The sequence below is a fragment of the Eretmochelys imbricata genome, chromosome 10, assembly GCF_965152235.1.
Source record: "Eretmochelys imbricata isolate rEreImb1 chromosome 10, rEreImb1.hap1, whole genome shotgun sequence".
Classification (NCBI taxonomy): Eukaryota; Metazoa; Chordata; order Testudines; family Cheloniidae; genus Eretmochelys; species Eretmochelys imbricata.
In genome coordinates, this window is record NC_135581.1 from 84,797,976 (window position 1) to 84,825,137 (window position 27,162).

The window sequence follows — 27,162 nt, forward strand, 5'->3', positions numbered from 1 at the left end:
GCACTACCTGAGCACTCTCCCCATCACATACACAGCAAGTCATGTCACTAGCTTCCAGCAGGGACTGCTCATGGGCAAGAACCTGAGGAAAGATGAACTGCTGTAGAATCACAATAATGTCAGTCCTGCTGCTCTCCCATCACGGTGCTGTCTCGGTGAGAGAGCGCCTCAAAGTTCGAGAACTGGAGGAATTGAAGGCTTGTGTTTGCTTCTGAGCAGGACAGAGCTGCAACCTGAAAGTGGAAGAAACCAGAACTGGCCTTAACTTATCCTGGCTAAGGCTGTGTCTTGGAGAATAAAATGTCCCCACAGATGAATGTGGGAAACCGTTTCAATGATGTGAGTGGCCATGGAGCTAGGTGCATGCTATCTGAGTGCCCATCCTCCCTGGCACACTGGAAGGAGAGTTGGTGACTGTGGGGCTGGGTGTCCGTAGCCTTGGGGCACTGGAAGGGTAGGGGGTGCAAGCTCTCTGGGTACATGATAGATGGTGCTTGTTATCCCTGACAGGAAGTGCTGGATATTGCGCGCCTGCTAGTGGTGGAGTTGGGAACTCACAATGACACTGAGATCGAGGAGAGGAAGTCCAAACTGGAGCAGCTAAAAACTGTCCTGGAAATGTGAGTAAGAGCGAGTAGCATGGGGTGGAGGCTCATGTTAGGGCTACCTACTCCCCGGCGGATAATAGTGCAGCTCCCGGCGGATAATAGTGCAGCTGCAGAAGGGAGACACGTTACTGAAGCACTGTGTGCTGCTCATGTCTTGCCTGGCCAGTCCCCTAGGGGTGACAGAGGCTGCAGCCTCCTTGTAGGCAGCAGTATCTGGAGGATGACACCAGCAGGGCTTGCTCCGAAACTCTCGCACCACAAGCACCACTTCTTATTTTTTGGGCACTGTAAGCATGACTTCTTCTGGTTTTCGTGTAGAAAGGCCCAGCACCCTGACCTAGCAATGCTCTTGTGACAATTGGGAACTTCCACTGCTGGAGAAAAGGAAAAATCATCCCCTTGATGCACAGCACTTGTGCATATAATGTCCTCTGTCTAGAGATCTGCAAATGGAATGGAGGTAGCTTTGCTCAGTGAGGTGGTTCTAGCACCAAGAGTGCGACAAAAGGAAAACTGAAACCTTGATGTGGGCCTGGTGAATCCAGTACCTCTGTAAGGCAAACAAGGCCAAATCCAGAATAGCCTATGGGGCCAACATAACAGGTGACATGATGGTCTTATGGCATCTCCTAACATACAGAAGCCCAAATCTAATAAGTAGACCAGATCTCACCTTGTTTGGGCCTAGGAGGCAGCACTATGGGATCTTGTATTTATCTGTCAAAGGTATAGATAGAAATTAGTGTCCAGAGGGTTTCAAACACTCTTAATTTCTGAGTCCAAAAAAGTCTTCTGTTTTCAGACCATTTTGTTAAATGAGGCAGCAGGCAAACCTGCCAGCTTTGTATGCTGGGTCACAGATGTAGAGCACCAGTGCACAACTTGGCCACTTAGTGGTGCTGCCAGGAAATGAACACGTCCAAGGACTGTAAGAAGGGCATTGCAGGGAGCTTGAATGTCCCTGGCTATGGGGCCAGGATATTGATTTATCTCCCTTTGTGACAGGTACGGACATTTCTCTGGCATTAACCGCAAGGTGCAGCTAACCTACCTGCCTCGTGGACACCCAAAAGCTTCCAGTGAAGACGAAGGTTAAAAACCCCGCACACACTCCCTCTCAGACTGGTTCTAATCCCTGGGGCTCAGTACCTGTGTGCTGCTCTGCCACCCCAGCTTGGACTGCACCTTTGGGGTGGTGGGAACTGAGCAGAGTGCTGGTCAGAAGGACGAATGCATGCCTACTCTGCCACTATGGCAAGACCTACTGGAGCTAACACCTGAATGCTTTATGCCATACCCCCATCCCTTAGGGTGGATTGGAGTTCACATGCTCTGTCTTGAACTTCTGTCATTAAGACTGGAAATTTGACCCCTATGTCCCCAAAATCCAGAACCCCCTAATCAGGCACTCACTGAAGTCCATTAGACAGGCTCTCGTTGATCCAGCTGCCCACTGAAATCATGCCCATGCTGAGACTCCTCTGCCGCTGCCCTGTAGGCCCCCTGGTCTCTGGAGCTTGTGCCCCTATTTTACAGTTTGGTGACTACCTGTTTATCTGTTTTAGATGCCCGTAAGGAGCCTTCCCCATCTCTGCTACTGGTGCTGAAATGGGGTGGAGAGCTGACCCCAGCAGGAAGGGTCCAGGCAGAAGAGCTTGGTCGGGCCTTTCGCTGTATGTACCCTGGAGGCCAAGGTGAGCTTTCCCTCTTGTGCTGCTTATCAGTTCTGGTCTCTGACTGTACACAGAGGCCACATATAGCCTGCTAATCACCATTGGTGACTGGATGCATGTATGCATCTGAATACTTTCTCTTGATTAGGCTCTAGTGGCATATGTGGCTCAGGGCTCCACCACTGCTTTATTTCAGTAACTATTTCTGTTCTGTGTTTGGAAAGAAGAAGGATGATGTGGTTGTGTCACACGAGGATGACTAACTACTTTCCAGTCCATTGTAACAGAGGAGGATGTTAAACAACATCTACTAGTGATAAATGTTTTAAAATCCAGCAGGTCTGGAGGACTTGCACCCGAGAGTCCTAAAAGAGTTGGCTGAGGAGATCTCTGACCTGCTGATGTTAACTTCCAATAAATCTTGGAATACTGGAAAAATTCCAGAAGACTGGAAGAGTGCTAATGTGCCAATATTCAAAAAGGGAAAGTGGGATGACCTGGGTGACTATAGGCTAGTTACCATTATTGAAGAATTCGACTAGGAATATAATTAATGTCAATCAACCTAGTTTTATAGAGAATAGGTCTTGTCAAACAAACCTCTGATTTCAGTCTTTGATAGTGCAAGTTTGGTTAATAAAGGTAACTGGATAGATATAAGACATTTGACTTTGTACCACACAACATTCTGATTTGAAAAATTAGCAGTATGTAGTATCCATAGAACACACACTAAATGGATTAAGAACTGAGTGACAGATGTCAAAAAGTGGTGGTCAATGGGGAAATCATCATCAAGTGGGGGGATTTCTAATGGAATGCTGCAGGAATTGGTGGAAGTCATCTTTTTCATCAGTACTTCTGGAAGTAAATATAATCACTGCTGATAAAACTTTGTGGATGACACAGATTGATGGTGTGGTCAATAATAATAGGACAGTCACGAGCTGTCTGGATAGCTTGGTATCATTCAATGAAAATGCACTTAAATACAACCAAATGCAAAGTTATACATCTAGGAGCAAGGAATGCAGATCATACCTGCAGAGTTGGGTCTATATTCTAGAAAGCAAGGACCCTGAAAAGGATTGAGGGGTCACACTGGACAAGCAACTGAACATAAGTTCCCAGTGTCCCAATACGGTATCCCACGCTATTCTTGCCAGCAAGTTTAAAAAAGTATGGATTGGATGAAACGACTATAAGGTTGTCTGGCTCGACGGGTAGTGATCAACGGCTCAATGTCTAGTTGGTGGCCGGTATCAAGCGGAGTGCCCCAGGGATCAGTCCTGGGGCCAGTTTTGTTCAACATCTTTATTAATGATCTGGATGATGGGATGAATTGTGAACTTACTGAGGGTACAGGTGATACTAAGCTTGGGGGAGAGGTAGATATGCTGGAGGGTAGGGATAGGCTCCAGAGTGACCTAGACAAATTGGAGGATTGGGCCAAAAGAAATCTGATGAGGTTCAACAAGGACAAGTGCAGAGTCCTGCACTTAGGACAGAAGAATCTATGCACTGCTACAGGCTGGAGACCAACTGGCTAAGCAGCAGTTCTGCAGAAAAGGACCTAGAGGTTACAGTGGACGAGAAGCTGGATATGAGTCAACAGTGTGCCCTTGTTGCCAAGAAGGCTAACGGCATATTGGGCTGCATTAGTAAGAGCATTGCTAGCAGATTGAGGGAAGTGATTATTCCCCTCTATTCGGCACTGGTGAGGTCACATCTGGAGTATTGCATCCAATTTTGGGCTCCCCACTACAGAAAGGATGTGGACAAATTGGAGAGAGTCCAGCGGAGGGCAATGAAAATGATCAGGGGGCTGGTGCACGTGAATTACAAGGAGACGTTGAGGGAACTGGGCTTGTTTAGTCTGCAGAAGAGAAGAGTGAGGGGGGATTTGATAGCAGCCTTCAACTACCTGAAGCGGGGTTCCGAAGAGGATGGAGCTCGGCTGTTCTCAGTGGTGGTAGATGACAGAAAAGCAGCAATGGTCTCAAGTTGCAGTGGGGGAGGTTTAGGTTGGTGTGACGTTACTGACATAACCTGTGACCGTATAGATCATTGTTGCAAGCACTGTTATATATTTGCAGCAAATATGGTACAAAGGTTGTTGTGTAAGGTGTCTATTGAAAGGTTATCTGATATCTGTGCAAGCAGTTTGCTGTAGCTGAAGGGTGTAAAAGTAAGTTGATCAAGGAAGTTTCAGTTCCTAACCGCCAGAAATTTTCTGTTGTGAATGGATCTACTGACTTTCCTTTTGAAAGATCCCGTGTGGATAGCTTTAAGAAGGTCTCAGATGGAGTAAAAGCTGTTAAGGAATTTAAACAGCCCTATGACCAAGTGGCTGTGTTTGGCCAGCTTGTTGGAAAGACAATGGTGTTGGAACAGGAATGTCTCCATGCTAATTCTTTAAGTGAGCAGTCTGTGCTTCAGGGTCTAAGGACAGACTTGGTTACTGGTGTTTCAGAGCAGAACAGTTTTTCTGGCTGAATGCTTAAGGATGCAGGGGAAAGCAAGCAAACTCTCTCTCTCTCAAACTCTTTGGATTTGTGTGGTATCTCTTTAAGACAAAGTCCAGCCTTGAAATTGGTAGCAGCTGAGAATTTAAAAACTAGTGTTTGTGTTGATGCAGATTAGCTGACTGACTGGAAGAGGAAAGACTTGCTAATAGCTGCAAAGAGTCCTGTGGCACCTTTATAGACTAAACCCACGAAAGCTTATGCTCCAATACGTCTGTTAGGCCATGTCTACACTACCTGCGGGATTGGCGGGTAGTGATCAATCTATCGGGGATCGATTATCGCATCTAGTGTAGACGTGATAAATCTGTTAGGCTCTGCCATTGACTCCGGAACTCTACCACAGCGAGAGGCAGAAGCGGAGTTGATGTGGGAGCGGCTGCGAGGACGCGAAGTAAGTGATTCTAAGTAGATCTAAGATACGTCGACTTCAGCTACGCTATTCTCGTAGCTGAAGTTGCGTATCTTAGATCAATTCCCCCCCACCCCCCCAGTGTAGACCAGGCCTAAGTCAAGAAGGTGCCACAGGACTCTTTGCCGCTTTTACAGATCCAGACTAACATGGCTACCCCTCTGATACTTGCTAATAGCTGTTAGCACAAAAAGCACACCCAATCAGCCAGTAAATTCTGTTAAGCAAGAGAAATCAGGGTTTGATCCTACAGGACAAGGAGAAAAAAGAAAACTTAATTTGGCAAAGGAAGCCACAGATTAACCCTAAAATGCCAAAACACCAATGGTATTGAGCCAAAGGTGTGTCATGACAAAAATGATTGTAAATGGACACTTGCAATGGATTTGTTGCTATTGCTAATGGTAAATTTTGTAACTAATGTATTGCTGTTACCAAGAACTGTAAGAATGTACAGTGTGCCTAATCTTTTGGAAGATCCCTTGAACATGTTAAAAGATACATAAAAACACATGTTAAAAGGCCTTGTAATGCTGATGTTTCAGTTAGTGCCTGTAAACAGTCTTGGAACTTTTCACAGGAGAAAAGACATTCCAAACCTAATGTGCTGTATGAAAAGGGAAACTGAGGAACGCCACCATATTGTTTTCACGGCTAAATGCCAAGATTCCTGTACTATGAACAACATTTAATATCTACATTGACTCCATATTGATTGGGTTCCAAACATTTTCCAGAGTTTGTGTAGATAAAGTAGCTACATTCTGTAGCTCTTGGCAAGATCACATAGACATACAGAAACCATGCTGCAAGAGCAGATCCAATCCAGTATTAGTCTACTCAAGTTTTACCTTGAGTTTATAAAAAGATTCAATCATGCTATTGAACATGGTTTTGATAAGCCATTTCTGTTATACCCCAATACTAGCTGTAGTGAGACAGAACCAAGAATGGGGAGCTCTTGGGATGCAGTCAATGATGTTTGTCATCCCTTCCTGCATCAATTTTGCATTGGGGGTGTGACGTTACTGACATAACCAGTGACTGTATAGATAATTGTTGCAACCACTGTTATATATTTGCAGCAAATATTGTACAAAGGTTGTCGTGTAAGGTGTCTATGGAAAGGTTATAATTGGCTGATTATGATTATGCTATCTGTATGGGTGTATAATTTTTGTAGTTGAAGTTATGAATATTGGCTACATACTTGTATATCAATGACTTTTGATTCTAAGTAGCCTCAGTGAAGGTCAGCTTCTTGAGAAGGGACTATTCTTAGTAAGTGCCCAATCAAGGAACACTTAGCTGACAGTGAACTTTGGGAGACGCCAATCCACATCTGAGCTTTCCTGGGAAGGTTCAAACTAACATGTAAACAATGGCGTCGGCCTTTAAAGAACAGAGTCATGCATGGACATGTGGCTTGCCCACGTGACTCCAGGCTCCATCTTGCTGCTGTGATCGTCCACAGGGCAGAGGATATAAAAGGCTGTGGCATCACCTCCATTTTGTCTTCAACCCTGTTTCTTGCCTCTGGAGGAACTTTGTTCAGCGCTTCAGTTTATAGCAAAGGACTGAAGGACCCACCCCAGCTGGGGATGTTCTCCAGAGACTTGATTTGAATCTGCAGCTTATTCCATCACTGCTACAAGCCTGAACCAAGAACTTTGCCATGACTGTATGTAGTTGATTTCATTTAACCAATTATAGCTCTCAACTATATTTCTTTCTTTTTATGAATAAACCTTTAGATTTTAGATTCTAAAGGATTGGCAACAGGATGATATGTGGGTAAGATCTAACTTGTATATTGGTCTGGGGCTTAGTCCTTTAGGATCAAGAGAACCTTTTTTTCTTTTACTGGGGTATTGGTTTTGATAACCATTCATCCACATAACAAGTGGTACTGGTGGTGATACAGAGGAACTGGAGTGTGTAAGGTAATTGCTTGTATGACCTATGGTTAGCCAGTGGGGTAAAACCAAAGTCCTCTCTCTCTCTCTGGCTGGTTTGGTTTGGCTTGGTGTGCAAAGGAACCCCAGCCTTGGGCTGTAACTGCCCTGCTCTCAGCAATTTGTCCTGAATTGGTACCCTCAGTTAGGTCCCACCAAAGCCAGCATCGTTACAGTTGGATATTAGGAAACACTATTTCACTAGGAGGGTGATGAAGCACTGGAATGGGTTATCTAGGGAGGTGGTTGAATCTCCATCCTTAGAGGTTTTTAAGGCCTGGCTTGACAAAGCCCTGTCAGGGATGATTTAGTTCAGGATCGGTCCTGCTTTTGAGCAGGGGATTGGACTAGATGACCTCCTGATGTCTCTTCCAACCCTGATCTATGATTCTAATAAAAGGAGTCCTTGTGGCACCTTAGAGACTAACAAATTTATTTGAGCATAAGCTTTCATGAGCCACAGCTCACTTCATCGGATGCATCCGATGAAGTGAGCTGTGGCTCATGAAAGCTTATGCTCAAATAAATTTGTTAGTCTCTAAGGTGCTACAAGGACTCCTTTTCTTTTTGCGGATAAAGACTAACACGGCTGCTACTTTGAAACCTATGATTCTAATGTGATTCTTTGGTGTATAAAGAGGGAAGTAGGAGCAGGAAGGTGATTTTTACATTTGTATATAGACTTGATGAGACTGATACTGGAACACTGCATTTAGTTCCGGTGTCCACAATTTAAAAAGAATAATGGAAAAATTGGTGGACGTGTAGAAGAGAGCCACAAAAATGATTTGATGGCTGGAGAAAATGGCTTACAGTGAGAGACTTAAGGAGCTCATTCTGTTTAGCTTATCAAGAAGAAGACTGAGTGGTGACTTGATCTACAGGGTTCTTTAATGTAACCAAGAAAGGCAGAACAAGAACCAGTGTCTGGAAGCTAAAGCCAGACAAATTCAAATGAGAAATCAGACAATTTTTGTTTAGTAGTAAGGGTGATTAACCATTGAAACAAAGTGTCAAGGGGGAAGTAGTGGATAAGGTGGGTGCATAACTGGTGGGAAAATTGTTCCCAGAGGGTAATTGACTGTGAACCACTGATAAACTTGAAGGACATATTGAGTGGGGTCCAGCAGGGATTGGTCCTGCTCTGTTGCTGTTCAATCTCTTCATCAGTGATTTAGAAAATGGCATAGAGAATACGCTTAACATAACATAAAAATGGCCATACTGGGTCAGACCAAAGGTCCATCTAGCCCAGTGTCCTGTCTTCCAACAGCAGCCAAAGCCAGGTACTTCAGAGGGAATGAACAAAACACGTAATCATCAAGTGATCCATCCCCTGTCGCCCATTCCCAACTAATGGCAGCAGAGGCTAGGGGACACTTCTGAGCATGGTTTTGCATCCCTGCCCATTCTGGCTAATAGCTATGGATGGATTTACCCTCCATGAACTTATCTAGTTGTTCTTTTGAACGCTGTTATAGTCTTGGTCTTCACAATGGCAAAGAGTCTTCTCCTGGCAAAGAGTTCCACAGGTTGACTGCATTGTGAGAAGAAATACTTCCTTCCTTTCTTCTTCCAGTGCATGCTCATATCAATTGTAGGTAGGTAGGTAGAGGGGTGTGTGTGTATATGCATGGCTGTTGGAAACTTTTTCCCTAGCAGCTACCCGTCAGGCCGGCTGTGGAGCCCCCTGCAATGGTACCGATGTGGTGCTCTATATACGATCCTGCTGGCCTGACCCCCCCCCCCCCTTGAGTTCCTCCTTACCACCAGTGACAGTTGTTGGAACAGTGGTCCCTTGCTCACAAGTGTCCCACTAATCCCTAGCTCTTCTGCTTATCTTCGTGTATAGTTACCCATTGTTAGTTAATCGTTCTCTTAGTTTTTAATTGTAGTCGTTAGTGGTTGGGGGGAATTCCCCTCCAACGCGTCCGCAGGGCTCCAGGGCATGCCATCCCAGGGCTTCAAACCCTGTAGCTGCTGCTTCAAGTCTATGCCCACGGGTGACCCCCACAACTCCTGCCTCCAGCGTCTGGGAGAAGCCCATCAGTCAGACAAGTGCAAGATCTGCAAGGCCTTCAAGCCTCGCACTAGGAAAGAGAGGGACATTTGATTTAAAACAACTCCTATGGAGTCAGCCCTCCGTCTGCAGCAGGACCCGGCCCCGAGCACCTTGGTGCAGAGTGCTCCTCTGGTGGTGCCATCCATGGTACCAAAAAAGGACTCTGCATGCCTACCCAGGGGCCAGTGGTCTCCTGGGCCCCAAAAGGGTTCACCCCAGCACCGCTCTCATTCACCAGGTGCCCATAAGAAACAGGGCAAGTCTCCGCAGCGGCCTGTCACAGACACTGCACCCCAGGCAGGGGACAGTGCGGGACATGGGCCTATGGCCAACAGACCCTTGGGCCGGGCTCAACCCCCACAGGCCCTGGTCTCCCCAGGAAGCCCTGTGCTCTTGGACTCACCGCAGCTGCAGGTGGGGGAGGTCATGATGCCTTCCATGCCGGACACCTTCAAAGCCACTAGGGGGCTCATCGAGATGACAGCACCCGAGTCTCCAACTTCGAGACCTCCACTACCTTGAGTGGTGTCTGCTCCCCGATCAGGATCTTGGCACTGCTCTGAGTCCCAGCATCGCACCTATGCCCCATGCTGGTCCAACTTGTGGCACTGGTCCGACTCGCGGCACTGGTCTTGCAGTCCTGACCCTCATAGCTGCTCCTGCTCAAGGTGGTTGTCGGTGAACAGGTTGTGGTCCTGCTCGAGGTCCAGGTCCTGATCTGTGACCTCATGGCACCGCTCACAACACCAACCTCAGCCTGCGCTTTCCAGACATCGCTCGATGGACTGGCACCACTCTATGCAACGGCACCACACGCCATCCCAGTGCCGCTCCACCTTGCGGCACCGCTCCCCAGCACGGCACCAGTCCTGCTTGCAGCACACCTCCTGCTCCTGGCACCGCTCCCCACTTCAGCACCGGCCTTGATCTCAGCATCGCTCTACATCGCGGCACCGTTCCCCACCAAGGCGAAGCTCCTAGTCGTGGCGCTGCTCAACCTCCCAGCAGTGCTCCACATCCCACTGTCATTCCCTGTACCGCGCCACCCTGTACCGCGCCACCGGTCACCATCCGGACCTTGCTACCCTTCTTGGCACCCATCCCATCTGTTGGAGGAGAGAGCCTCCCTGGTGCAGTGTAGCACCGCTCCCCCTTGGCCGTCACACTCGAGGTCACTCTCCCTCAGATCAGGCAGGGCATTGGGGGCATCAGAAGCGCACAGATCAGGGCCAGGGAGCCTAAGGCAGGATGCTTCGGCGCCTACTGGCAGTCCCAGTGGCAATTTTGGACCCCTTGGGTGTACCATCAGGCCCAAGGTGCCCCTCCTGGCGTCCCTCCATCGTTCCGTTCAGGGTCTCGCCTCCCTGAGGCAACCCTCAGCTGCCCACCACAGGACCCGGATCCAACCCCACGTTCCCCTGGTGGACGCTACACTCAGCATTCAGGAGGACCTGGTTCTGGAGGATCAAGAGGCTGTCATGGAATTGGTCCCGCCATTGGCTTATTCCTCATCGTCCCCTGACAAGGCGGTGACAGGTACTTCCACATCTGGACCACCACCCATGGACTACAGGGCCCTGTAGGAACTCCTCCAACGGGTGGCCCTGAAGTCTGGACATGGTGCTGACCATCCTGAGGCACACCCTCGATTCCCTACATTGGTGGCTAGATCCCCCTCATGGTAGATGCTGGGGTTCCTTTCCACCCTCCCCAGCCCACTTTGACTCTGGTAAGGGATGCGTCCACGCTGGGCTGGGGAGCGCATCTCAGGAGCCTGACAACTCAGGGCTTGTGGCAGGTAGAGGAACTGGCTCTGCATATCAACATTAAAGAACTCAGGGCAGTCTGCCTCACCTGCCAAGCATTTCTGTCCTGCTTGCAGGGCCACTGCGTAGTGGTACTGATGGGGACAATACCACGGCCATGTTTTATATAAACAGACAAGGCGGAGCCTGATGGTCTCTTCTCTGTCAGGAAGCCCTCCTACCGTGGGGATTTTTGTCTAGCCCACTTCATCCCTCTCCAGGCCTCATACCTGCTGGGCGTTCAGAACATGCTGGCAGACAGCTTGAGCAGACGTTTCCTCACACGAGTGGCTGATTTGTCCAGACATCATCCACTCCATCTTCCACAGCTGGGGGTTTCCCCAAATCGACCTGTTCGCCACGGGAGCCAACAGGAAGTGCCCAGCCTTCTGCTCCTTCAGGGGCCACAGCCCAGGCTCGATTGCAGATGCGTTCATGATTCCATGGTCTGGTCAACTGCTATACGCCTTCCCGCCATTCCCGCTCATCCACAAGGTGCTTCTCAAGGTCCCCAGGGAACTGGGGATGTTTAATCTGTGGAAGAGAAGAATGAGGGGGGATTTGATAGCTGCTTTCAACTACCTGAGAGGTGGTTCCAGAGAGGATGGTTCTAGACTGTCTCAGTGGTAGCAGAAGACAGAACAGGGAGTAATGGTCTCAAGTTGCAGTGGGGGAGATTTAGGTTGGCTATTAGGAAAAACTTTTTCACTAGGAGGGTGGTGAAACACTAGAATGCGTTACCTAGGGAGGTGGTGGAATCTCCTTCCTTAGAAGTTTTTAAGGTCAGGCTTGACAAAGCCCTGGCTGGGATGACTTAATTGGGGATCGGTCCTGCTTTGAGCAGGGGGTTGGACTAGATGACCTCCTGAGGTCCCTTGCAACCCTGATATTCTATGAAAGCGGAAGTCATACTGTTAGCCCCAGCTTGGCCTCGCCAGTGCTGGTACCCCACCCTCATTGACCTTTCGGTCCCGTCACTGGTATGGCTACCTCTCACTCCCAACCTCATCTCACAGAACCACGGTCATTTCCTTCACCCGGACCTTCAGTTGCTCCACCTCATGGCCTGGAGGATCTGTGGCTGAACCAGGCAGAGCTCGCCTGCTCAGACCCGGTGAGACAGGTGCTTCTGGAGAGCCACAAGCCATCTACTAGAGCCACATACAGGGTGAAATGAAAGAGGTTCTCCAGCTGGTGTGCCCAAAGGCAGGCGCTTCCACTCCAGGTTCCCATCCCTTGTATCCTAGATTATCTTCTTTACCTGAAGGACCAGCATCTGGCATTTGGTTCCCTCAAGGTCCATCCCCCGTGGCCATCTCAGCGTTCCACCCGGGTGTTTCTGGGTGCTCGGTGTTCGCACACCCATCATGGGTCGTTTCCTGAAAGGTCTGGAAAAGATACATGCCCCGATGAAGCCCCCTGTTCTGGCCTGGAACCTCAGCCTAGTCCTCTCCTGCCTCATGGGCCCTCCCTTTGAGCCTCTAGCTTCTTGTTAGCTTCTCTACCTCTCTTGCAAGGTTGCTTTTCTGGTGGCAATCACCTCGGCATGACACGTGTCTGAACTGCGGGCTCTTACATCTGAGCCTCTGTATACTATCTTTCATAAGGACAAGGTGCAACTTAGGCCTCATCTGGTCTTCCTTCCCAAAGTGGTGTCCCGCTTCCATGTTAGCCAGGACATCTTCCTCCCGGTTTTCTACCCAAAACCACACAACAGTTCCTGCGAACAGCAGCTGCATTCACTGGATGTCAGGAGGGCGCTTGCTTTCTATATCGACCACACACAGCCGTTCCACAAGACAACCCAGTTGTTCGTTGCCTTAGCAGAGCAGATGAAAGGTTTGCCAGTCTCTTCCCAGCGGATCTCCTCCTGGATCACGGCATGTATACACCCTTGTTATAACTTGGCGAAGGTTCCTTCGCCTGCCATCACAGCTCACACCACAAGAGCGCAGGCCTCCTTGACAGCCTTCCTGGCCCATGTACCTCTCCAGGAAATCAGCAGGGCTGCCACGTGGTCTTCAGTGCATACCTTCACGTTGCACTACGTCATCATCCATAAATCTTGGGATGATGCGGCCTTTGGCAGAGCGGTACTTCGGTCGGCTATACCTTGACTCCGACCCCACCTCCGAGGTAAGGCTTGGAAGTCACCTAACTGGAATAGATACATGCAAGCACTCAAAGAAAAAATGGTTACTCACCCTTTTTGTAACTATTTTTCGAGATGTGTTGCTCATCCCTCATACGTATTCCATCCCCCCACCTGCTGGCAAGAAGGAACTGAAGTGGGGGTCAGGCTGGCAGGGTCGTATATAGAGCACCATATCTGTGCCATTCCAGGGGGCTCCACAGCCGGGGTAGCTGCTAGGGAAAAGCTTCCGACAGCCGTGCACGCGGAGCATGCACGCACCTAACTGGAATAGATATGAGCAACACATCTTGAAGAACAGCAGTTACGAAAAGGGTGAGTAACTGTCTTTTTTTTGTTTTGTTTTTTAAACCTGCTGCCTATTAATTTCATTTGGTGACCCTTAGTTCTTGTGTTTTATGAAGGGGTAAATAACGCTTCCTTATTTACTTTCTCCACACAAGTCGTGCTTTTATAAACCTCAATCATAATCCCCCCCTGTAGTCGTCTCTTTTCCAAGATGAAAAGTCCGTGTTATTAATCTCTCCTCATATGGAAGCTGTTCCATACCCCTAATCATTTTTTGTTGCCCTTTTCAGTATCTTTTCAAATTCCAATATATCTTTTTTGAGATGGTACGACAAGTCTGCATGCTGTATTCAAGATGTGGGCGTACCATGGATTTATATAGAGGCAACATTATATTTTCTGTCTTATTATCTATCCTTTTGTTAATGATTCCCAACATTCTGTTTAGCTTTTTTGATTGCTGCTGCACATTGAGTGGATGTTTTCAGAGAACTATCCACAATGACTCCAAGATCTCTCTCGAGTGGTAACAGCTAATTATGACCCCATCATTTTATAGATATAGTTGGGATCATGTTTTCAAGTGTGCATTACTTTTCATTTATCAACATTGAATTTCATCTGCCATTTTGTTGCCCACTAATCAAGTTTTGTGAGATCCCTTTGTAGCTCTTCATAGTTTGCTTTGGATTTAACGATCTTGAGTAGTATTGTATTGGCAAATTTTGCCACCTCACTATTTACGCCTTTTTCCAGATCATTTATGAATATGTTGAACAGCACTGGCCGCAGTGCAGATCCCTGGGAGATCCGTTCTGAAAACTGACTATTTATTCCTACCCTTTGTTTCCTGTCTTTTAACCACTTACTGATCCATGAGAGGACCTTCCCTCTTATCCCATGACTGCTTACTACGCTTAACAGCCTTTGGTGAGGGACTTTGTCACAGGCTTTCTGAAAATCTAAGTACACTGTATCCACTGGATGTCCCTTGTCCACATGCTTGTTGACTCCCTCAAAGAATTGTAATAGATTTGTGAGGCATGATTTTCCTTTACAGAAACCATGTTCACCCCCTCCCAACAGATCGTGTTCATCTGTATGTTTGATAATTCTGTTCTTTGCTATAGTTTCAACCTAATGAAGTTAGGTTTACCAGCCTGTAATTTCCAGGATTGCCTCTGGAGCCTTTTTTAAAATGTATAAAGTTTGCGGACAATACCAAGCTAGGATGGTTTGCAAGTGCTTTGGAGGATAGGATTAAAATTTAAAATGATCTGGACAAACTGGAGAAATGGTCTGAAGTAAATAGGATGAAATTCAATAAGGACAAATGCAAAGTACTCTGCTTGGGAAGGAACAATCAGTTGTACATATACACAATGGGAAATGACTGCCTAGAAAGGAGTTCTGTGGAAAGGGACCTGGGGGTCATAGTGGATCACAAGCTAAATGTGAGTCAACAGAGTAATGCTGTTGCAAAAAAAGCAAACATAATTCTGAGATTTGTTTATCAGAAGTCTTGTAAGCAAGTTATGAGAAGTAATTCTTCCGATCTACTCTGTGCTGATAAGGTCTCAACTGGAGTTCTGGGCGCCACATTTCAGGAACGATGTGGACAAATTGGAGAAAGTCCAGAGAAGAGCAACAAAAACGATTACAGCTATAGAACACCTGACCTATGACGGAAGCTTGAAAAAATTGGGTTTGTTTGTTGTGGAGAAGAGGAGACTGAGAGGGGACATGACAACAGTTTTCAAGTACATAAAAGATTATTACAAGGAGGAGGGAGAACAATTTTTCTCCTTAACCTCTGAGGCTAGGACCAGAAGCAATGGGCTTAAATTGCAGCAAGGGTGGTTTAGGTTGGACATTAGGAAAAATTTCCTAACTGTCAGGGTAGTTAAGCACTGGAACAAATTGTGGCATCTCTGTCATTGGAGGTTTTTTAAGAACAGGTTAGACAAACACATGTCGGGGATGGTCTAGTTATTACATAGCCCTGTCTGGAGTACGGGGGACTGGACTAGATGACCTCTCAAGGTCCCTTCCAGTCTTACTCTTCTATGTTTCTCCAAGTCTTGATGTCTTCAAATCAAGACTGGTACATTTCTGGAAGATGCTTTCATCAAGCACAAGTTATTGGGTTCCGTGCAGGGGTAGCTTGAGATATATACAGGAAGTCAGACTTGATGATCTAATGGTCCCTTCTGGCCTTAAACTCTGAGAGTCCATTAGAAATGCTTGACTTCAGACTGGCTGGCTCCAGCTTTGTGTGCACAAGGTATCTTCATGTGCCTGCACAGTGAGATGTTTGCCGTTCTTGTTCTGATGTGCAGGCTTGCATGCTGTTTCCAAGAGCCTTGCTGCTTCGCTACTGTAGTTTATGAAGTCTTTAAATATACATAGTGCTGCAATTTACAGTATAATGGGAACCAGTGGGAGCCAGACAAACCTGGAGACAATAAGGGCTATGCTGTTGCAACTAGAGTATGTAACTGATTCTGCCATCTCTTCTCTGCCTCTCATCCTGTAACAGTGTTGTCTCCTTTAAGAGCAGGCTTTCTGATGTGTAGTGCCTAGGAAATGTGTGTAATTACATGAGTAGGTAGAGAGCAAGCCCTGCAGGGAGAAGAAGGGAAAAAAATAAAAGCTAGGTCCTGATGTGTACTCAAAATGAGACCTGGGGGAGAGCAGGTTGTGTCTCCACCATGAGACCCAACGGGAACAGCAGTGGCACTTAGGTTTTTGCTGGCAAGGACCTGGGTGTGGAGTCTGAGTGCGTATATGGTCAGAAGCTGGTGAGAGGGGCAGGGACTGCCTGGTGCTATGGTGGATCCCTGAAGCCAAGAGATGTAATGACTACAGCTATGTTTTAGTCACGAGTATTTTTAGTAAAAGTCATGGACAGATCACGGGCCGTAAACAAAAATTCATGGGCCTGTGACCTGTCCATGACTTTTACTAAAAATACCTGCCCTAACTAAAACTTGGCCAGAGGGACGCGAGTGCTCGGGGGGTGGGACGGGACCCCCGCGGTGTTATGCAGACAAAACTACACAGTATCATTTTAGGGAACAAGGCAAAAATGCCACGTTTATTTGACAATTTGATCTATAACCACTAGCTCATACCTAATTTTTCTTATATATTCTCTGTGTGTGTGTGTGTGTGTGTAACACACACACACACAAAATTTATATTTTCTACACCTGCTGGATAGTTACCAGTCCTGAACGTAGCTTGAGTTCACGGCTTGGGATCGTAGCTTGTGGTGGCTAACTGGCCAGGAAAGGCAGGCAGGAGGAAGGGCTGGGTCTCTGTCGGGCATGCACTGATGCCGCTCGATGTTGGCAGCAGAATGTTCCCCTCCAAAGTCTTCCATCTCAGCCATCCTTTTTGTAGGCTTTAGTTTGAATCCAGAGTCTATAGGTCTTGCTGTGTCACGCCGCCTCTGGGTTCGGTGTGATTGATCACCCATCAATTGCAGACATGACTTTCAGCCTGGGACCTGGCTTTGATGTTCCTTCAGTTGTACCTTTGTTCTTTTCTTTTTAGGGTGGACTCTTCTTGCTTTGTCAGGGCTGTTGTCTGCATCTTCAGCCATTGGTGTTTACACTTTATTTCATCAGGACGGGCTGGGGCTGGAGTTTGAATCCATCCTCCATACGTACCTCATTCGCACATCTAAACTAATAAGATTACATCAGGGTTTTGCAAAATGAAGGTTGCAGCAGGCTTTTACAAAATGGAGTGAGCATTTTAAAATGGAGTTTGAGTTACAATATGGACAAGTATAATGAATGGCAAACAGTGAGCAGAAGTTATAATGCTGAAATAGTGCAAGTTTCAGTGATTTAAGCAGCAATTGAATTGAACGTGAAATTTACAAGGGCAGCTGGCTGAACAGCTATGGCTCTTAACAAGCATCTTAATCGTCAATTAGCTAGTTATTGGGGTGACCGTTTTATGAATGAATGTTGTTTCATTCATAAAACTTTTCTTATGAACAATTTCATTTATCAGTTCTACAGCAGATGTCGGAGGAGCTGGGCTGTGGCATGTGGCCTGGGACCCCTGCTGGTACCAGTCCCGGGGTGGGGAGTTTGGCAGGGGCTTCCTACTTGGCTCCACATCCCTGCAGCTCCTAGGCGGCAGGGTCTCCACTGCTCCCGCCACAAGTGCCGGCTGCCGCAGCTCCCATTGGCTGGGAACCGCAGTCAATGGGAGCTATGGGGACGGGCCTGCAGGCAGTGTACGATGTGGAGACCCCTCTGCCATCTAGGAGCTGCAGGGGGTTCATGCTAGTGGGAGCTGGGGGGCCCCCCAGCCCAAGGTAAGCACCCCCCCTGCATTCCCCAACCCCTGCCCCTAACCCTGAGCCCCCTCCCACACACCCAAACTGCTGCTACTGGCCCTGGGGCTGCCCGGCTTGCACAGTCCCTGAGCTAGCACCAGCCACTGCAGAACCAATCCTTGACTTCCATGACAGACTTGCAGCTTTAGTAATGACTAGTCACTGTCCCTAGAAAGAGGGCTGTGGAAGACAGAGGACAGGCATGAACAGAAAGGGGTTTGTAATGCAAATAGAAGTTAATTTAGTCTGTTAATAAACTAGACCCAGGAAGAGAAGATTTTATTTGCAACTCTAGTCATACAGTATGTGATTTTCCCCCCCCCCGCCCACCCACCCGAGGCTCTAGTAGAGACAGGGGTGCTCCCCTGATGACACTGGGTAAACTGACCCTGCAGTTTGTCGTTCAGGGGCTAGTAATGGGCTGTCAATAGGAATGGCTCTGAGTACCCAGGTGTCTTCTTTAGCCCCTAATCACTGACTCGGGGGTTTGTTCCCTGCAAGTAATTAAGGGTTGTAGTGGGTTCCCTTTTGCTCAGTGGGAGGCCCCTGCACCTCACTACAAGGACCCACTCTAATAGCAGTAACTTGTTGACACCAACCCTTCCTGGATATGATGATTTCTCTGCTCCCTGGCCCAGTCCAGCTAGGACTACATGGATCGGTCCCATCCTGCAGTGGATCAGTAGAACTCTTAGCCTATTTTTTCAGCCTGTGCCAGGGCCTTCCCTACCACAGTTGCATTCTGTGCAAACCCAAAGACTGAGTAAGTGTGTATGTGACTGAACTTTGCAGAGAACTGTAACTGTCTCAGGAATGTATCTGTTCCCTAAAGGAGTAGAATTTTGGAGGTGCATTTAACTCCGACAGATCCTAGCAGCTGACAGCTGTTGGTATTTGAAAGTTGTGTTTGAGTCTCTGCTCTCTGTTCCAGGTGACTATGCTGGCTTCCCAGGGTGTGGCCTGCTCAGACTGCATAGCACCTACCGTCATGACCTCAAGATCTATGCTTCAGATGAGGGCAGGGTTCAGATGACAGCAGCAGCTTTTGCAAAGGTGACTCCTCTCTTATGGCATCTGCGCAGTTCACAGCCATGTCTGCTGCAGCCCAGATAACCCAGAGGTGGTTCTTGGCTGTAGGGCTGATGGCCAGCAGCAAAGGATCTACACCATCTGGAGCTGCTACAAAACTTCATTAGATAGGTTTCAGTAATGATTTTCCTTTTAAAGCAGGCCCAGGTGATATGCAGGGTGAGCTCTCCTGTGGGTAACCCCTTTGCTGTTCTAGTGGGCGTGTCTGAGACTGTCCACACTTCACAGAGACTGTACGTTTACACGGGACAGCACTGGTAGTGCAATGTGACTCTCCTATTTCTGCTGCGTTTGACAGCACTGGAGCAGTAGCTGAAGCCTGGTAATGAATCAGTCAGATCCCTGGGGGAGTTATTCATCTGGTATCCTGGGTATGCATGATGCCAGAGCCATTTGTATGCGTCTAGGTATTTGTTGCTTAGAAGGTTGTTTCTCAGAGGACTGCTTAGTTTAAGGCGGGGTGGCCAGCTGTGGCTCATGAGCTGCATGTGGCTTTTTTACAGTTAAAATGCGACTCACAGAGCCCCTCCTTCCATTCTCTGCTTACCAGATTGGGCGGGAGCTCGGGGGTTCTGTCCTGTGGCGGGGTGGTGGGGTTAGGGGCTTCTGATCTCAGGGCTTCAGCCCCACAGAGAGAATCTGCCAGAGCTTGAGGCTTCAGCCCCACTCCTGCTGAAGCCCCAAACCCCAGGGGGCGCTTCCTGTGGGAGCTGAAGCCCCGAACCCTGGCGGGCATGCCCCGGCTCTCGAACTTCTGAAGATTGTCATATGAGGCTCGGAGACTCAGTAAGTGTGGCCACCCCTGGTTTAAGGTTTGTCTGTCTGGTAACCACTTGGTTGTAAATGGGCAGTGAAATGTTCCAAACGACAGTGTGGGGTAGGGATCAAGTTGGGAGTGTCTGTGGATATCACTCAGACAAATGGGAAATCCTAGTGTGTTCTGGAATCTGATTTGCAAGGAGCTTTCATTGTATAAATGGTTCCACCCCTTTAGAAGTCAGTGACTCAAGGGTGCAGTAGGCAGCCAAGGACTGCTCCAGCCAAAACCTACAACAGTTCTTATTGCACTGACAGAATCTTTGGCACTTTCCTAAACACTGTTAAAACCATCCTCAACAGCTAGGATTTCATTTGGTGACTTGAAGGAGAAACTAGTCATGAAATTTGCTAGAAAGTGTGCTGGCTTGTGTTCTACTGAGCTGAAATCCTCTCCTGTTCTGCTCTAGGGTCTCCTGGCTCTGGAGGGAGAGCTAACCCCCATCTTGGTACAAATGGTAAAAAGTGCCAATATGAATGGGCTGTTGGACAGTGATAGCGACTCCCTCAGCAGCTGCCAGCACAGAGTGAAGGCACGGCTGCATGAAATCATGCAGAAGGATGCCAAGTTCTGCGAGGAGGATTACGAAAAGGTAACATAAGAACGGCCATACTGAGTCAGACCAAAGATCCATCTAGCCCAGTATGCTGTCTTCCAACCATGGCCAATATCAGGTGCCCCAGAGGGAATGAAAAGAACAGGTAATCATCAAGTGATCCATCCCCTGTCACCTATTCCCAGCTTCTGGCAAACTGAGGCCAGGGATACCATCCCTGGCCATCCTGGCTAGTAGCCATTGATGGACCTATCCTCCATGAATTTATCTAGTTCTTTTTTTGAACGCTGTTATGGTCTTGCCCTTCACAACATCGTCTGGCAAAGAGTTCCACAGGTTAACTATGTGTTGTCTGAAGAAATACTTCCATTTGTTTGTTTGTTTTAAATCTGCTGCCTATTAATTTCATTTGGTGACCCCTAGTTCTTGTGTTATGAGAAGGAGTAAATAACATTTCCTTATTTACACCAGTCACGATTTTATAGATCTCTATCATATTCCCCCCTTAGTCATCTCTTTTCCAAGCTGAAAAGTCCCATTCTAATTAATCACTCCTCATACAGAAGCTGTTCCATACCCCTAATCATTTTTGTTGCCCTTTTCTGAACCTTTTCCAATTCCAATATATTTTTTTTGGGATGGGGCGACCACATCTGCACACAGTATTCAAGATGTGGGTGTACCACAGATTTATATAGAGGCAATATGATATTTTCTATCTTATTATCAATCCTTTTCTGAATCATTCCCAACATTCTGATAGTTTTTTTGATGGCTGTCGCACATTTGAGCGGATGGTTTCAGAGAGCTCTCCACAATGACTCCAAGAGCTCTCTCTTGAGTGGTAACAGCTAGTTTAGATCCCATCATTTTATATGTATAGTTAGGATTATGTTTTCCACTGTGCATTTGCATTTATCAACATTGAATTTCATCTGCCATTTTGTTGTCCACTCACCCAGGTTTGTGAGATCCCTTTGTAATTCTTCAGTCTGGGACTTAACTATCTTGAGTAGTTTTGTATCATCTGCAAATTTTGCCACCTCAGTTTACCCCATTTTCCAGATTGCTTAAAAATATGTTGAATAGTACTTTTCCCAGTACAGACTCCTGGGGGACACCACTATTTACCTCTCTCCATTCTGAAACCTGACTATGTATTCCTGCCCTTTGTTTCCTATCTTTTCTCACCAGTTACTGATCTACGAGAGGACCTTCCCTGTTATCCCATGACAGCTTACTTTGCTTAAGAGCCTTTGGTGATGGACCTTGTCAAAGGCTTTCTGAAAATCTAAGTACACTAGATCCCCCTTGTCCACATGCTTGTTGACCCCCCCTCAAAGAATTCTAGTAGATTGGTGAGGTATGATTTCCTTTTACAAAAACCATGTTGACTGTTCCCCAACGAATTATGTTGATGTACGTGTCTGACTATTCTGTTCTTTACTATAGTTTCAACCAGTTTGCCTGATACTGAAGTCAGACTTACCAGCCTGTAATTGCTGGGATCACCTCTAGAGCCCTTTTTAAAAATTGGGGTCACATAAGCTATCCTGCAGTCATTTGGTACATTTGATTTAAATGATAGGTTATAAACCACAGTTAATAGTTCTGCAATTTCACATTTGAGTTCCTTCAGAACGCTTGGGTAAATACCATCTGGTCTTGGTGACTTATTATTTAATTTATCAATTTTGTTTCAAAACTTCCTCTAATGACATGTCAATCTGGGACTGAGCCATCCCAGGTCTTGCTGAATCTGGAAAAACCTAATGTGCCAGTATTAAAATGGATGAACTGAGTGGTTCTAGTTCAGACAGCCTAACATTGAGCCAAGCAAAATGTGGAAAGGCCGATACGGGATGAAATCGGTAAAGAATTAGTTAGTTAATTCCAGTCAACATGATTTTATGGGAAGTAGCTAACCCAATATCATTTTCTAATGAGCTTACAAGTCTGGTTGACCAAGGAAATAGTTTTGAGATAATATACTTAAACTTCCGTAAGGCACTTGGCTTAGTCCCATGTGACATGATTAAAAGATTAACACTGTACAGAACCAATGTAGCCCATATTAACTGGGTTCAGAATTTGTCTCCTACATCTCAAAAAGAAATTGTAAATGGGGAATCATTCTGTGAGGGCGTTCTAAGTGGGGTCCCTCAGATCTGTTCTTTACTCGGTGCTAATCGCTATCGTTACCTGTGATCTAGCAGAAAGTATAAAATAATTACTAGTAAAGTTTGCAGGGTTCACAGAAATTGGTGGAAAGGTAAATAACGGTGGGGTCAGTTCTACAGAGGGATCTGAATCGTGTGGTAAGCTGGGCTTCTTTGAACAGCATGCATTTTAGTACAGCTAAATGTGAAAGTCACACATGTAGGAACAAAGAATGTAGTGGGTCACGCTTCTAGTAATGGGGAGTATTTTGGAAAGCAGTGACTCTGAAAGGGACTTTAGGTCCTAGTGGATACCAGCTGGACATGAATTTCCAGGGCCTTGCACTGGTTAAGAGAACAAACGCAATCCCTTGGATGCATAAGCAAGAGAATATCAAGTAGGTGAGGTGCTGTTACTTCTATATGCAGACCATTACAGATCACTGTGTCCAGTTCTGGTGTCAACACTTTAAAAAGGATGTTGGTGATAAATTGGAGAGGTTCAGAATGATTTGAGGTCTGGAAAACCTGGCTTACAGTGAGAAACTAAAAATAAGCTCAATCTATTTAGTTTTTCCAAGAGAAGGTTTTTGATGGCGTGATCACTATCTGCAAGTAACTGCCCGGGGAAAAGGCTTGTGATAGTAGAGGACTCTTCAATGTGGCAGACAAAGGCATATCCCAATCCAGTGGCTGGAAGCTGAAGTTAGAGGAATTCAGACTAGAAATAAGGGTGTAAATTGCCAACAGTCGGAGTAATTAACAATTGAACAACTTGCTGGGTGATGTGGTGGTTTCTCCATCACTTTTTGATTCTTTTTGAATGAAGACCAGATATCTTTTTCTAAGGGATCTCTTCAGCCAGAATTATAGGCTGATGCAGGGACCACGGGGTGAAATTCTCTGGCCTCTGTTATGGGGGTGCTCCAAGTAGATTATCATAATTCTCTTCTGGCCTTAAAATCTATGACTCTTTAATCTTCTAATCTTCTTCTGCACGTCATTGCTCATATCTAGAAAGGCAGAGACAGCATTCTGACCGTGTTTTATCTTAGTGATGGTGGTGGCCTAAATGCAGTGATTCCCTGCTCACTGCCATGTGTCACATGTGCATACACATCTTATCAGGGCCGGGCCACAGGCGGCCTATGTATACTGGTCAGTTACTCACTTGCGGTCAGGAGACAGTAGCAGAATCGGGGTTGAATTGGGTCAGGCTACCATAAAATGATAGCCAGTTATCACTGGTGCATCCGCAGGTGGCTAATGAGACCGATCTGAGATCCATAGATCTGGCCTCAATTGAGGCAGTCGTTTCCCAGTGGAAGGGGCGGATATGGATCGTCGAGTCGGGCTGTGCCACATTCTTTCCTTTCCTGTTTCTCAGTTTCCTGTTGTCTCCATTGATCTCAAAATACTGGGATCCTTTTTCATTTTGGTTAGTCAAGGGCATCCCAAGAGTTTTATGTCAATATTGCCCTTCATGTTAGTTTTGAGGGTGTCTTTGAAGTGCTTCCCCCGTCTCCCCATATCAGTTGGCCATGGCTCAGTTGTGAGAACATGACCTGCTTCAGGAGTCAATTTTGTGGCATTCAAAGAACGTGACCAGCCCAGCAGAGTTGGTGGTGGATGATCATAGCTTCAATACTGGAGGTTTTGCCTTGGGACAGAACACTGATGTTGGTGTGTTGGGCATCCCACTTGGTTTGGAAGATCTTGCAGAGGCACCGTTGATGCTATCCTTCAAGAATCTTGAGGTGTCTACTGTACATGACCTTAGTTTTAGCACCGTACAAGAGAGTAGGGATAACAGCCTGGTACACGAGAAGTTTGGTTTGATTCTTGATGTCACAATATTCGAAGGCACGTTTTTCTAAAGCGGCACTGGCACATTGAGGGTGGTGGTGAATTTCCTTGTCGGTGTTGGCTTTCTGCTACAGATAGTACTTACTTTACCTTAGCAGCTCAACAGTCTCCAGGGTCTCGATTAATCTGAATTATGGGAGCAGGATCCTGGTGATTCGGAGCCTGTTGGAGTATTTTAGTTTTCTTGGTGTTTTAATGCGAGGCCAGGTTGGTTGTGTGCCTTTGTTGGCCTCTTCCTCTCTGAGGTGAAGGGGACTTCCTTCCCACACAAGCATAGGGCCTCTTCCTCTCAGGTCTACCTGGAGCAGTCATGGCTGCTGTGCATGAGAAGTAAAATAATCAAGCCTGGATCCAGCCCACTCCATGTACATTGACAGGACCCAGACTCCTCTGTACTAATGAAGCACCTGGCAGCACTTGCCCTCATCAGCATCTGATGCACTGGGAGTAAAGCATGGTACTCAACCTGGGGACCAGGAACAGAACCTAGAGGTTATGACCACCATTCCTTTCCTTACAACTAGACTGGGGGAGGGTCCCCCAAATTTTTTTTCTGTTGTAACCTGAGGTCTCAGAATAGAAGAAGCTGAGACCCAGTAGAGAAAAGGAAATGGCTTCTGTCAAGGTTGCTTCACCACTCTGAACTCTAGGGTACAGATGTGGGGACCTGCATGAAAAACCCCCTAAGCTTATTTTTTACCAGCTTAGGTTAAAACTTCCCCAAGGTACAAACTATTTTACCTTTTGTCCCTGGACCTTATTGCTGCCACCACCAAGCGTCTAACAAAAATAACAGGGAAAGAGCCCACTTGGAAATGTCTTTCCCACCAAGCCCTACACCCCCTTTCCTGGGGAAGGCTTGATAAAAATCCTCACCAATTTGCATAGGTGAACACAGACCCAAACACTTGGATGTTAAGAACAATGAAAAAGCAATCAGGTTCTTAAAAGAAGAATTTTAATTAAAGAAAAAGTAACAGAATCACCTCTGTAAAATCAGGATGGTAAATACCTTTCAGGGTAATCAGATTCAAAACCTAGAGAATCCCTCTAGGCAAAACCTTAAGTTACAAAAAGACACAAAAGCAGGAATCTACATTCCATTCAGCACAACTTATTTTATCTGCCATTTAAACAAAACAGAATCTAACGCATATTTAACTAGATTGCTTATTAACTCTTTACAGGAGTTCTGACCTGCATTCCTGCTCTGGTCCCAGCAAAAGCAACACACAGACAGAGAGAACCCTTTGTCGTGTGTCCCCCCCCCCCCTTTGAAAGTATCTTGTCTCCTCATTGGTCATTTTGATCAGGTGCCAGCGAGGTTATCTTAGCTTCTTAACCCTTTACAGGTGAAAGGGTTTTTCCTCTGGCCAGGAGGGATTTAAAGGTGTTTACACTTCCCTTTATATTTATGACAGCTTCTCACCTATGAATACCACCTAGTCCCTCTTGGAAGGTCTTTGCTGTACCATAGAGAGAGACTTTTGCCGACAGGCCAGGTGTGGCATGGAGGGTCAGGGAGGTAAAGGCTGTTGGTGGTGGATGTATAGGATGACTGTTACACAAGGCATTAGTTTGTCAGTTGCACACCATTTCCGGAAGCTTAATTGCTGGGGCTGGGCTGGATGCTCTGTGCTCTCTATATGAATAGACACTAACCTTTTTGTGTTCTCTTTACTCTGCAGTTAGCACCAACAGGCAGCATCTCGCTGGTCAACTCCATGACTTTCATCCAGAACCCAGTAGAGATCTGTGACAAGGTGTTTGCCCTGATCAAGAACCTCACTTCCCAGATATGCAAACGTCTGGAAGATCCCAAATCTGCAGGTGAGCAGCTGGGCTTGGGAATAGGGTTGTCCAGAGCAGAACCCTCTAGATTGGTCTGTGCAAGCAAGAGCTCTGAGCTGTATAAATATGTGTCTGCAGTAAAGAGGCCTAGGAAACGCACACTTGGAGAGAGGCTTGGCTAATGCATGAAGGGAGCAGTTGGACTCAGCTGAGCAGCATAGTTCAGCTCCGGAGGAGGAGCCTTCCAAAGCGTGGTAGAAAGCTCCAGTTCTTTAAAATATATATATCGAGTCTGGTCTGCATGCTGTTGATCTGGAAGCTTCCATTCCTATTTTGAACCATGTTCTGGAAAGGTGTAACGCCAAGGAGCTGGATTGCTCTGTGTTCAAGGCGTTAGTGATTACTGTTAGTAACAATGCAGACTTGTATGACTGGGTTTTCCAAGCCCATTTGTGATATTTGCTATGAGGCTGTAGGTCTTTCTTTATTTTTCCTTTCCCAGCTGGAATCCCAGCTATCGGAAACACGTGCAGTCTTGTCAGTTGAAACTCAAATAAGAGTAGCCTGGGTGTGAACATAGAATCATAGCAATATGGGGCTGGAAGGGACCTCAAAGTCATCAAGTCCAGCCCACTGCACTGAGGCAGGACCAAGTAAACCTAGACCAGCCCTGACAGGTGTTTGTCCAACCTGTTCTTAAAAACCTCCAATGAGGGAGATTCCACAACCGCCATTGGAAGCCTTATTCTGGAGCTTAACTACTGTTCAAGTGAGAGAGATTTTCCTAATATCTAACCTAAACTTCCCTTGTTGCAGATTAAGCCTATTACTTCTTGTCCTACCTTTAGTGGACATGCAGAACAAATGATCCCAGTCCTCTTTATAAGAGCCGTTATCATATTTGGAGACTTATCAGGTCCCCCCTCAGTCTTCTTTTCTCAAGACTAAGTGTACTCACTGTTTTTTAACTTTTTCTCATAAGTCAGGATCTCTAAATCTTTTATCATCTTTCTTGCTCTATTTTGTAGTCTCTCCATTTTGTCCACC

The 27,162-nt window shown here is 46.6% G+C and overlaps 1 protein-coding gene across 4 annotated transcripts in view; it reads left to right on the forward strand.

Moving 5' to 3' along the window:
* PPIP5K1 (diphosphoinositol pentakisphosphate kinase 1) overlaps positions 1-27,162 on the forward strand; it is a 183,494-nt gene that overhangs the window by 18,057 nt on the left and 138,275 nt on the right. For all 4 annotated transcript variants that reach the window (XM_077829275.1, XM_077829272.1, XM_077829273.1 and 1 more), the window contains exons 13-18: positions 511-620; positions 1,614-1,699; positions 2,174-2,302; positions 18,769-18,890; positions 20,153-20,335; positions 26,013-26,154. In XM_077829275.1, the coding sequence (XP_077685401.1) occupies positions 511-620; positions 1,614-1,699; positions 2,174-2,302; positions 18,769-18,890; positions 20,153-20,335; positions 26,013-26,154 (772 nt within the window). The remainder of the gene's footprint in view (positions 1-510; positions 621-1,613; positions 1,700-2,173; positions 2,303-18,768; positions 18,891-20,152; positions 20,336-26,012; positions 26,155-27,162) is intronic.